Below are 14187 nucleotides of genomic sequence, written 5' to 3'. Positions count from 1 at the left end.
GTATAATGCAGTGCATAGAATTCACACTCAAACATGGCATACAAACAAAACTGGAAATGTGCGTACACACAAAAAAATGCAGATGCATAAAACTATGTGTACGCCAAGTCCCACACACTTCCCCTTTATAAATTCCAATGAACATGAAAATTAATGCAGATGAATGCTCCTACAGCACCCCCATGACTCCAACCAGAATTTCACATATTTGAATATGCAAATCAATATATATAGCCCCATCCATTCAGTGTTTTGTTAAAAGACAATAGCTATAACAGGTGGAAAAAAGAAGAATTTCAGCGAATGTGAAGTGGACGCAAGGAAAAACATACTATTTGTTGGCTTAAGCAGTGGTATAAGCAACAAAAGGAAATTTATGCAGTGATACAGAGTGGTGTAGACACTCGAAAGTTCAAGTTCAGAAAGTCACACAGTGCCTGAAATAAACAAGTAGTCAGATATCAAAGTCAACGTGAAAAAAAGAGTTGCAGCCCACCGTCTGTTTATTCTGTTTCAGACAATTACAAAAGCTGACCCCTGTGCGGAAAACAAGATTCCAGGTGTTGCTGGTGCTGCTGTACCTAGTACATCTTCGGGTGCTGGCTGTGCACATACCTCTACCTCGGAAACTGCTGAACACCATCTGGCTGTGGGGTGACGGACGCTGTTCTGGAGTTACAAAATGTAATAATAGATAGTGTAAGAGATATAGCCTATGAACTAAGGAATATAAGGGGTGTACTATGTGATATTGACCACAATGTATTTAAATTTTTTAACAAATAAATGCTGCCTCTGATTACCTGTTTTTACATTCAAACAAAGTTGTAATGCTGACCTGCTGATATATTTATAGTCTGAGGTGTTCAGAGTAAAAAGAAGAGGAGAAAAGACTGTTTCTTGCTCACATCCATATCAGAAACACAGTCTTTGAGTCTCATAAACTGCAGTCTGCCCAACAAATAGTCCACTATCCATGAAACCTTAGGCTTATCCATCTGCATATCTCTGAGTTTACCCCTTAATATGGATGGCTGGATAGTATTGAAAGCGCTGGAGAAATCAAAATACATAATTCTCACAGTCCTGCCTGCTTTGTCCAGATGAGAATAGTCCATGTAGAGCAGATAGATAATTGCGTCGTCCACTCCAATCTTTGTCCAATAGGCGAACTGCAATGGGTCCAGGTGGTCTACCAGAAGAGAACTCATATAGTTCAGGACCAGTCTTCATGATGTGAGATGTAAGTGCCACTGGTCTGTAGTCATTAGGTGAAGACACATCTGCTTTCTTTGGAACAGGAACAATGCCAATGTCTTCCACAGCAGTGGCACTTTCTAAAGCATTAGAGACAGACTGAACAGGTGACAGAGGACACCACAAAGTTGGTCAGTACAGGCCTTAAGAACTCGAGGACTGACCCCATCTGGTCCCACAGCTTTTCCTGTATGTAACTTCCTTAGTTGTCTCCTTACCTTGCAAGACTTTATTGAAAACAGATTGTGAGATTACCTGCAATGAATACTTGGCTGCACTAGGATTGAGTGGTTATGCAGTGAATGACTCAAAAGCACTTGGATCCCAGATACTTGTTCAGCCTGATACTTTATGCATAGAGCTTGCCTATTCCCTACATACCTAATTGAGTTTCTTTCATTTTGCACCTATCTTCACTTTGCTCCATGTCAGTGAATGTATATATGTGCTCAAGTTTGGTTCCCACAATGGATAGTTCCTTTGTTGCAAGCATAAGTTTCAGCTTCATGTAACCTTAACTGAAAGGTATAGAAAATGACTAGACACATACTGTAACTAGGATGCGAAAGCTGCACTGTTGGAATTGATTCCATAAACAGCTGATAAACAGTAACCACTTTAGATTTGTTCACTGTAACACTGTAAAATTTATTTAGCATAATATATATTTAGCAAATAGACATCATACCAAATGTATTAGGCAATTTATGTCAGCCACTTTCCCAACCAAGATGCTACTAAAATGATAATGGGAATAACTATATGCAAATACATTCTACTGAAGAAGACAGATCATCAGCACTCTAATACTCTTAGTTCTTTTAGCCCACAGATCAACTGTTTTCAGTGTACCAAGCCTCACACCAAATGTAACATATTAGGCAATGTACAAATGATGATTTTTTTTATCATTATTTTTCCAAAATAGCACAGGAAAAAACTATATTAAACATAGGACAGTATTAAGCAACAACACGAAGAGAAAAATTTAATCTTTGAATATATTTTACACATTTTCAAGGTTGAACTTACTGATCATTTGTTTTTAGGAATGTCTCTGCCCATCAAGGCTTTTTTGGTGTTTTGTTCTGGTTTAAATAAAATGATGTAACATTTAGGAGCAAAAATCGCAATGAGCAGCCCAAAACTTGAGGCCAAAATAGCAAAAATTTCAACAGCCACAGTATGTTTCCCAGGAGAGCTGATATACGCAGGGATGAAGGTTATCCAGACAGCGCAGAAGATGAGCATGCTGAAAGTGATAAATTTAGCCTCATTAAACTTGTCTGGTAAATGTCTAGCAAGAAATGCAAGCAGAAAGGAAATGCCAGCAAGCATTCCAATGTATCCAAGGAGGCAGCTAAATCCTGTAACTGAACCAACATCACATTCAAATATAACTTTAGTAGGATGATGTTTTGTGTTTTTAAATGGATAGGGTGGAGCTGTTGTTAGCCATGCAATGCATATTAGTGCTTGAATGAAGGTAAAGAAGAAAACAGTGCCTCTCTGTTGAGAAATACCAAACCACTTTGTTATATTGTAACCAGGTAGCTTAGCTTTAAATGCCATGATCACAACAATTGTTTTTACAAGAATGCAAGAAATGCACAAGACAAAGCTGATACCAAACAGCGCATGCCTAAACATACATGTCAAGTCTGATGGTTTCCCGATAAAGCAGAGGGAGCACAAAAAACAAAGCGACAAAGACACAAGCAAAAGGAAACTCAGCTCAGAATTGTTTGCTTTTACAACTGGAGTGTTTCTGTATCGAATAAACACCACCAAAACAGAGACTGAAATGAAAACACCCAATAACGCAGTTACAGTTAAAGAAACTCCCATTGCATCTTCATATGAGAGAAACTCTATTTCTCTTGGCTCACATTTATTTCTCTTTTGATTAGACCAGAAATCAGGAAGACATCTGGAACATTCAGTAGAATCTGCAAGAACAAAAATGAGGACAGTGATAAATTAATTGAGTTTAACAAAATTTAAATGATATGAGATAAATGCACAAGTAATAAACAGCCATAATGGTTAAATGTAGTAACATCTTGCAGCATGTGCTTAACTCTGTTGAAAGAAATTGTAATTCTAGTCATGGAAACTTCATACATGGTGTAGTCATCTGTAGATGGGAGAACAATAATATAATAAAAGCAAGTGCTTTTTGCTTTCAAGAGGATTGAAATCAGTAAAGTGGCAGAGATGAGCTGAGATGACAGGAAGGCCAATAGAAAAAATATTTACTCATAAAGTAAAAAGAGATAAAAGTAGACCAAATGAAGATCTGCAGTAAGGGTCATTGGGACTACTAAGTGATGTATTATATATGCAACACACTTTAGTATACAGAAATCCCTCCTCCATCGCGGGGGTTGCGTTCCAGAGCCACCCGCGAAATAAGAAAATCCGCGAAGTAGAAACCATATGTTTATATGGTTATTTTTATACCAGAAATTAAAAGACCCATTGTCCGCAGAAATCCGCGAACCAGCAAAAAATCCGCGATATATATTTAAATATGCTTACATATAAAATCCGCGATAGAGTGAAGCCGTGAAAGGCGAAGCACGATATAGCGAGGGATCACTGTATCTGCTTTTAAGTTTGACATGTAATTTATCAGGTCTGTTATTATGTGTCCACTTAATTACATAGACAACTAGCTCTTAAAACACAAACTGTACATAAATGTATGTTTGAATCTATACAGTGTCATCCTGTGGAGTGCAATATATTGCGCATAGGAGGCAGTCAAAGAGCTTAACTGAGGGTAAGATGCCGAGTCGGGGGATGATGAAGCGCACTAATGTCTTTTCTCCCTCTTCTATTGATCATCAGAAGGGAAACCCAGCTAGACCTCAGTCAACTTCTGCATGCCCTTCCAGACCATGCCCTCCTACTGACCTCACTTCCACCAGTTCCCTCATGGACCCGCCTCTTCCAGCCAACCACCTTTTAAAAGTCCAACCACCTCACCTTTCCTTTAGTCACGTTTTAGACTCAGTCCAAAGAGATTACTTTGATGCTATTCACTGTGGTGATTAATCTGTCTTACAATATATGTGGTGGATCCCCAAACCGTTTTCTGTTTGTGTTTCCCTTCTTACAATACATACAGAACATTTGTGTGAAGGATATGAATTTTCAGGGACATGGAATTCACTGTGCACCTCAGACAAGGTATAGAAAGCAGTCTTAAAAACTCGCCATAGTATTTTAAAAGCCTTCAACTTACTTTAATAAACTAAAAAGTTCAAAAGCATTGCCTCAAAATGCCTTGATAGGTTTAAAGCATACCAAAGAAGAAGCATGTGAAGATAAAGGAAACATAGTTATGTCCAGTTAAAACAATAAAAGGGTTGCTATGTACCAGTTTGACTGCTGATTTCCCCATCTGCACACGGTATACAGTCAAAGCAGCAAATAGGCTGCCCTTTTCTGATGGCTTTTCTTGTACCTGGATAGCAGCTTTTACTACAAAAGGACTCAGGAACCTAGAAGGCAGACAACATTAGCAGTTAGATTAATATGCAAAATTAATTCTTTTTAATACTCAAGACATTCAAGAACAATTACAAACAAATAACAGAAGTACAGACAATGACAACATGAGCCTCATAAAATCATTGGATGTTTTTTTTTTGGTTAATGTTAGAAAAAAAGAGATATCAGTCCTGGACATGACCACTTCAGTCATAACATTTACCACTTCACACATAACCAGTATCTAATTACATTTACCAGCTTCACACATAACCAGTATCTAATTACATTTACCAGCTTCACACATAACCAGTATCTAATTACATTTACCAGCTTCACACATAACCAGTATCTAATTACATTTACCAGCTTCACACATAACCAGTATCTAATTACATTTACCAGCTTCACACATAACCAGTATCTAATTACATTTACCACTTCACACATAACCAGTATCTAATTACATTTACCAGCTTCACACATAACCAGTATGTAATTACATTTACCAGCTTCACACATAACCAGTATCTAATTACATTTACCACTTCACATATAACCAGTATCTAATTACATTTACCAGCTTCACACATAACCAGTATCTAATTACATTTACCAGCTTCACACATAACCAGTATCTAAGTACATTTACCAAACAAACATGATAACATATCTTTGGAATGGAGGATAACTTTGGGGTTACTACAAGAAATAGCACAATAGTAAAATTAGATTACATTTAAGAATTTTACTTTACAGAGCTGTATGTAGTATCAATATTTGTTGGAGAATAAGAAAATGACTTCTTGAAAGACTTCCAGCTGGATATTGAACATGGTGCCACACTTTATTAGACAGCAACACCCCTTCAATGTCACCTTGCACAGAAAGAACATAGAAATCACTACAACCAATAGAAATAATTTCACTGATTGGTTTAATTTCTCTTCAATTTAAAAATCTCCTTTCATATTTTAGCTACTGTTGCTTTTAAGCACTGCTACAGCTTGCAACATCATTATTCCTGTGTCACAATATTGTATGAAGGATATGAGCTAGTGTGTAGGTCTGGTTTTGTTACAACTGAAATAATTGTTAATGTTATATGAATAAATAGTAAAGCTTTGATATGGACATTTAATATTATTTTTGAGCCATTGTCAGGTGTAATATTTACACACAAAATACTAAAATGATAGTAAAATCCCTAAACCCAGATCTCTGAATTTATATCTAAATATACTCATCTTACTCTAACATTGCTCAGTAATGCATAGTTCCAGCTAATTATACTGGTGATTTCCAAATGTTTTTTTTCCACAAGGAAGCTGGAAGGATACTGTAAAATATTCAAGTAGGAATTTTACTGTACTCTGTACTCAATACTACACCTACTACTATTATATCTTACTACTATTATATCTACAGCCTCGTCAAACAGCAAACTATGTACTACAAATGTCTGTTATTAATTTGTATGAATGACACACACACTCAGATGACATTCATTATGATAGAGTGAATGCCTAGATTCATAAAAATTGCTATATTATAATATTATGATGACATTTATTATGATAAAGTGAATGCCTAGGCTCACAAACACTACTATATTATAACATTATCACTTGCAAACCTTCTTGTTGCAATTGACAATTATGTTTCAAAACAACTCTAGAGTTGTGCTGTATCTCACTTTTAAAATTTGCATTCAGTCTTTCTTAAAACAAAGATCAACATTAAAAACAAACACATTCATCCCGAATCAGGTTAATCAAGACCACTGTTGGCACCTAGTCTAGCAGAATCAGCTATAAGGCAGGATCCATCTCTGAACAGGGTGTCTGTGCAGCACAGCGCAAACACAAATCCACACTCACTCATATGGGGTCCAGTCATAAACAACAGTTAACTTAATTTGCATATCTTTGGAAGAAAAAGTGGAGTATCCAGCAATAAACCTACAAATATATGGGGAAGATATAGATGATCAGGAAAATTATGTTTAAAAATACATTCTATCAACTGACCCTACAAGACAGCAATACCTACAGTTCCAGATTTGAAATTCCAGAATATGTCTTCTTCGTTAAGAATAAGCTGGTCTTGAGACACAGATAACTGATTAAATACTCCAATAGTTTTACTGATCATAGTGCCATCTGCCATTTGCTGCCAATTTACAATATCAAAAACTGCAAGGGCATCCCCATTTTCATCAAAAGCCACACTTTCTCCAAAATGAGTGGTGAAGGTAACTTTCTTCAAGTAATGCAAAAGCTAATCATAGAAAAAAAATGTAATCAGTTTCAAAAATGCTATTGTTGAATATATGTACAACTTTCTAGGAGATAAATCACATTCCATAATTTTTAACTTTTGCCCAAACTCAAAACACTCTACAACTTCACAATAATTAACATCCTACTTTATTTTAGCTGAAACATCTGATTAATCTTTAAGAAAAAATCAAACACAAAATCCTTGTACTGAGGAAAAATTACTTGGAAAAACAAATATCAGATTTGCAATGAAATCTATTCTATCTTTATATTCTGAAAATAGTGTAATACAGGAACAAGAGCTGATTCAAATACTTGCCCAACATACTGTGGAGTGTTGATTCTACCCATTCAGTCCTGAAATCCACTGGACCAACCATTGTCACCACAGAGACATGGATGTCATTTGCTGTGGTGTGTTTGCTGAACCTGTTTCATCTGATATGCTATGCCAAAGTTCCACCAGGTCTGTCTTTAAAATCTCCTACTCACAATGTGGTGAGTTTATAGAAGTCATCATATTTTAGTTTAGCATGTGTTACATGTGGTATGTCAACTCCTCAGGTGCAACATAAATATTTAACTTTTACACACTTCTTGTTATGACATTTGGATATTAAAGCAATTTTGATGAGGACAGGCCATTCATCACAAAAAAGTCATTAATCCTAATTTCTTCAGAAAGAAATTGAGAGAAGTTCATTCCCTATTTGACAGCTTTCATAATAGCTTTCCCCACAGCAATCTATCTCTTCCTTATTCCCTTTTTAGAGTACTCTGCATTAGACAACTAATTATTGCCTCTTGAAAAAATGAATTACTTTGATTTGCAAGCTGCTGCTGGTTTTGCTCGCAGCTTAATTTTTTTTCTTCCTTTCTCTAGTTGTTATCCTTTACAACATTATAACAACATTCATATCTTTAAAGTCTGCGCAATTCTCTATGTTGCAATTTATTAGTGTTTCCTAACAAAGTCAATTTTAATTTTTAAGTTTGTTGAACTTTCACTGTGGCATTTACACAGTGATAATGATTTCTCCATGAATATATGTGCTGGGTAGTATTAACCAATTAGATGCTTGTTTTTTAGTGTGTCCTCATTAATTTTCTTTGTGAATGCCTCCATTCCTTACCTGCTGATTGATGTTCACTTATTTTTAAATCTGTATTTACTTTGGTAGAAAGTGCCTCTTCAGTAAAAAAATCATATTAAGTGTCTATTCTGCATCAAAACTGCACCATCTAATTTTATATCTTTTTTTGTCCCCTATAAAACCTTATATCTCAGTGAAGAGATATTATTAATTCCATATATCAATGCTTCTACTTGTCCTCACTTTATACATTGCCTCTTCTTTATGTCAAATAAAGAAACCAAATAATCTATAATTGTAAAAAATGTACCGCAGTCTTTTACCTACAATATTGTGTTTGCTCAAGAGTATTCAACATTCTCAGAATAATCTACAGTAGTTTTGTTTGGCCTGAACTGCAATATCTTTTAAAGCACTGCCTATTTCCAATCAAATCTTCTTATGTAATTAATAAACATAACCTTGGAATGGTTATACCCTAACACATATAAAAGTGGGAAAAGATGAAGATAAAGAAGAAAAAGAATAAACATAAGGTTAGATGTTACAATTTAACTAAATTGCTTGACCTTTATAGTTTTATAAGTATAAAGAGTTTGGCTAGGCATTTGCTTCAACATCATCATTCAAATCTAGTTTAGCAGCCCATCCCTCTAAAAGTAACTCTTTGTTGAACTCTTCCTGTTATGTGTGTCATTATCACAAGTGATTAGACACTCTATGTTATTAGTTTTTCCAAAAATAAATATGGTGCATCAATTTCAAAAAATCTACTGTAAATAATTATACATTAGCAATAGTTAAATTGCTATAAACTGGACTGAAGACCTAACCTGTGATCAACATGAGTTTCTGTTAAGGTACTACAAATATATATAACTAGTCACAGTACCTGTCAAAGACAGGTAAGAGGAAAATTTAAAGATATTTGCTGTCTCTTGCCTACGTGTACTTTTAGTTCCTTTCCTCTGTATTCGCTCCCATCTTTAAACTCCCTTCACTGGCAATCACTTTCTCAAACACATTCCTGTAAAGTCTTCTTCTCAGTCTTTGTCATTATTTTACAGACACCTTTGTTGCCTCATGTCCGGTACTATAATATCTGTCTTTGAAGGTGACTCTCAGCGTGTGTCTTTGCTCTTACCTGTGTGCCTCACACTCGGACTTCCTCTTTTGTTCCATCACAAAATCCAAACTAACTAATCACACCAATGCTAAATTGACCAATCGGATTGACCCAGACCTTAGTGTTTAATTGTATAGTAGATTGTAGTCATGCAGCTTTACTTGTCTACAGCACTTCATGAACCTAACGTTCTGTCCTCTATGATCCAAAGTCTTGCTTGTTTTTCTGAATGTATAAGTAGTATTTTTTTCAATTTAAATAAGGAAAAAACAAAGATCTTAGTGGTTGGCAAAAATGGAAATAACAAGGGTATTAGAAATAAAGTTGATCACTTAGAATTAAAAGTCAAGGCTGACGTAAAGAATTTAGGTGTAATCGGGGACTCTGACCTAAACTTTATATGACACATTAACCAGATTACAGGGGCTGCATTTTTCCGTTTAATGAACATTGCAAAAGTTTGACCACTTATAGCAATTCAAGATGCAGAGAAACGATTTTGCACTTTTGTTTTTAGTCGAGTAGATTACTGTAATGTACTTCTATATGGACTACCTAAGAAAGACATCAATTGGTTGGAATTAGTTCAGAATGCAGCAACAACAATCTTAACCAGAAAAAGAAACTTTGAGCACATCTCACCATCTTTAGCATCATTACACTGGTTACCCATGTCCTTTAGAATTGATTTTAAAATACTACTAATGGTATAAAAATCTTTAAATTATCTCCTTCCTATATTTTGGAGTGCCTGTTCCCCTACATTCCAAGTCATAAACTTAGATCTTCTAATAGTTGTCCGCTTATTATTCCAAGAGTTAATCATAAAAGAAGTGCTGTTACGCACCAAAAATCTGGAATACTTTATCGATAGACATACTTCAGGCTAGCACTGTGTATCATTTTAAAAAACTAAAAACACACCTTTTTTCTTGGCTTTTTTGTAACTGCATTACAGTTAAACTCCTAATTGACTATCCATGCATAGATTTATTGTATTCTCCTTTCTTTTCCGGTTTTTCTTTTGCACCACCACTACCTGATCAAGGCACCGTGCAGCCACCTGGGATGCTCGAATGAAGGTGGGTACCCCAGCTGTCTACAGGACCTACTGCATTGAATCCTCTAAGATGAAACTTGGAAACAATGACGGATGATTTTTGCACGTTTATGATTGGTAGAATGCCCAGTAGGGGCTGGGTGGTCTGCCTTGGAACCCCTGTAAACTTGTGTTTTGTATTTTTTTGTAAAACTTGACTGAAAATTAGTTTTAAAATAGAAGATTAAATAGTAATTAGTTTGAGTGTTTCAATGAACATTTTATAATCTAATATACAGTACAATACCATACTTTCAAAAGGAGTGTAAATTTCTTATTAAAAGGCAACAGATTAAAATACACACAACCTATTGGTTTATTTTAAAGGATGTTTCAAGAAGGGCTTTATATGGTACAAAATGTAAGTTGCAAATATCTGAATACTTTAATTGTATGAATACAAAAAACATAAACATTACCTACCTGCCAGGGTTTGAAATTTTTGATATCTGCACAGGTGTTATTTTCAAATGGTCCATTTCCACTTTGACAAGTTAATAAATCATGCAAGGCATATGCGACAGCATACACTGCTTTGTATACACTATAGGAAGCCCTTAACTGTGACACATCAGTAAACTCTGTCTTTTTACTTCTGATGTCCTCAGACCCTGTGCATATTTTACTGGCAATCATATTAGACGAATTAAATGTGTCACTAGAATAGAGAAGCTTGCAGCCAAACATTGTTTCCCAAAATTGTTTCAACAAATTATTTTCTGGATCAGAACTGGGCTGTATCTGAAGAAGAAACTCTTCTAGCCCTGGGATCACTCCTCGTCTTGCTGCGATACCTAACGTCCCACCAAAGTAGTCAAACTTCTCATTACCAGCCAAAGCAGCAAAGGCGCTCCAAGCTTCACTTGCTATCCACTGTCTCCCTGTAACGTTTTGTTGAACAATTTCTTTCATCAATACCGTCACATCTAATTTTGTCAGAAAAACTACAATGACTTTTGCAGTTGATTGCTTAATTATTTTTACTATATTCAAAATGTTGTTCTTTTCATTAACATTAAGGGTTACTGAGAAAGCAATGCACCCAAATGTATTTATCTCTTCATTAAAACTTCCCAGAGCATAAAATCCATAGTCATCATCACTTCCAATAACTCCAACCCATGTCCATCCGAAATGTTTAATAAGTTTTGCCATCACCTTCACTTGAAAGGCATCATTTGGGACTGTCCGAAAGAAAGAAGGAAACTCCTTTTTGTTGCTTAAACAGGGGCATGATGCACAAAAACTGACCTAAAATATATAAATATATATGTATGGTTATGGATTTTAGTAAGTACTTTTTATATTAAATGGGATTATTACATTGCTATTTGATAAGCATTAATATTGTGCCGGTTTACAGGTTTCAACAACATGAACTATATTTAAGGCTATATGGGAAAAATATGTTTTGTTGGTTGTCAAAGTGGTTAAATAACAAAGATCTTTCTTTATTTTACTGCAATTTTCACCTAAAACACTATCAAAAGATGCTATAAAACAAAAATAACAATATTGTCAAGCAAAGTAGACAGAAATACAGGTTATTAAATACAGGTTATTAAATGCAGATCAGGATCAGCAAAAGACATTTGCAAAGCAATTATAATGATAATTTCAAAGTTACACATTTATTTTTAAACTCTCTTTAAAGACAGATACTTGAAGTCATTATACTAATGCAATAATCATAAAAAGTATCAAAAAAAGCTGAAAATTTGGTGTCTTACTTGAGGAATACTAAACAAACCCAAAATTCTTGCAATAGCAATTGAATGAGTAGAGAGGGGTTCTCCCACAATGGCAACAACAGGTGGGAGTCCTTTGCAGTTGGCATCGTTCATGGCATCGTCCAGACCAGCAGTCAGAGTGGATGCTGCTCTCAGAGACACCTGCAGATTCATACAGTTGTCATATATTCTGTAACCCAGAGTTAGGTTGGGAAGCAGCAGCTTATTTCTGTTTATTTCCTCTATAGCAAACACCATAACCTGTGATCTTTGGAATACTGGAATATCAAAACTACGCAAAAAAACAAATACATAAATAAATAAGGTAAGTGCATTACACAGCAAATATATACCCTTAATTGATATGGAAGAGCATCACTATGAGGAACAAGATAATTATCAAATATAGATTTACACTATTACTAAAGAACTAAATTATGTACAACACTATGTATGGACATCTAATATATATACAATGTTGTATAATATATAAACAACAATGACACATTTATTAACAAATTAAAATACACCATATACCGTCTATTTTTAGCATGTGTTTATAATAACAAAATTTTTGACAAAAAAGTAAAGGCAAAATATCCAAATCTCAAATAAACTTACTATACCTAACTGGTGACTTCATAATTACAGCAAATAAACTAAAAAGAGAAGAAAAATATATCCAGTATAATACATGCACTGCGTATGCTAAACAAAAGGAGAAGCATGAAAGAAATCGCATTTTGTTATAATCGATGAAACCTAAAAATGCCTACATCAGTTGTCTACTGTACCTGTCACACATCCAGTCCTGAGGTCTTGCTCTAAAAGATATTTCTGGTGGTATTGCTTTAAAGTGGACAGCAAAAATTCCTCCTATCATGATATCCCCTTGTTTATATAAACCATTAAACAAAGGTATTTCTTGAGTTTTGCATGCTGGTTTTCTTTGGGCTGTAGCAAGAAAAACTAAAAGCAAATAAACATTATATTGTATCAGTTGCATTGCTGCAGTGCACGCTTTTAGGGATTTATATCTTTTATATACAAGTGTGTTTGAAAATGTTTTACTCTCCCCAATGGTTATGAAATGGAATTGTTTTCTTTATAAATCCCAATAGGAAATACACCACAACAAAGAGCTGGGAAACTGTCACCAGACTTTGCCCCTTTTGCACAACTGAGAGGTTTTACGTGCAATATGTGGTATTATTCACCAATATCATCATTTCTGTTATTAACAAAAGTTTTATGTTCATTGGTGATTTCAACAAATACACAGGCAATGAGAGGCTGGATTACATGTTTAATAACCATTTAATACACTGTGTATGTACATTATATTATATTATATATATATATATATATATATATATATATATATATATATATATATATATATATATATATATATATTTAATTTCTATTTATAGATTACTTTTAATGGAATATTAACTGTGTATTTTCAAATTTGTCAAACTATGGCTAACAATATTCAGATTAGAACTATTATTATAATAATAGTTACTATTAATACTACATACTTAAAGTTCCTCAGAGTCTCTTACATTCCCAGATGTTGTAGACATAAATTAGGCTTCGGATCCTTTACACTCAACCCGTTACATCTCTCAAGTTAATATCTTGTCAAAAAGGCATTTGAGACAGGTCAGTGCTCGGGTCTACAATAATAGCAGTATATCTTCATTTTAAAAATACTTTCAAAAATGTATATCAATAACCCTGTTAACAAATCATAACATTAATAATTAATAACATTAATAATTGCAAAACCAATGAAAGAGAAAGAAAGAGAGAGTTGCATGTCGCAGTGCCCAGAAGTTATTTAACATAATACAAAATTTGCCATTACTTAAACCAGATTTGAAAAATGTAGTCCTTCATTTATTGTGCCCTGATGAAGGCTTCACAAATGTTTATCAATATACAGTCAGGTCCGTATGTATTTGGACAGTGGCACAATTTTCATAATTTCATAATCACCACCACCACAATGGATTTTAAACAAAGTGTAGAATTTCAGCTTTAATTGAAGGTGTTAACAAAATATTGTATGAGCTGTTAAGAAAAGACAGACATT

General features: G+C 34.5%; 1 protein-coding gene across 1 annotated transcript; it reads right to left on the bottom strand.

Moving 5' to 3' along the window:
• Positions 1-2292: 2292 nt before the first annotated feature.
• Positions 2293-13067, bottom strand: LOC114643039 (extracellular calcium-sensing receptor-like). The gene is made up of 6 exons (XM_051922278.1): positions 12881-13067; positions 12087-12378; positions 10780-11607; positions 6808-7035; positions 4643-4757; positions 2293-3206 (listed from the first exon to the last, which is right to left on the bottom strand). The coding sequence occupies exons 1-6, from the start codon at positions 12967-12969 to the stop codon at positions 2293-2295; spliced, it is 2466 nt and encodes an 821-aa protein (XP_051778238.1). The 5' UTR covers positions 12970-13067.
• Between the last annotated feature and the right edge of the window lie 1120 nt (positions 13068-14187).

The sequence above is a fragment of the Erpetoichthys calabaricus genome, chromosome 2, assembly GCF_900747795.2.
Source record: "Erpetoichthys calabaricus chromosome 2, fErpCal1.3, whole genome shotgun sequence".
Lineage (NCBI taxonomy): Eukaryota > Metazoa > Chordata > Cladistia > Polypteriformes > Polypteridae > Erpetoichthys > Erpetoichthys calabaricus.
Note: the sequence above shows the minus strand (reverse complement) of the source record. Positions and strands in the feature narration are given on the sequence as shown.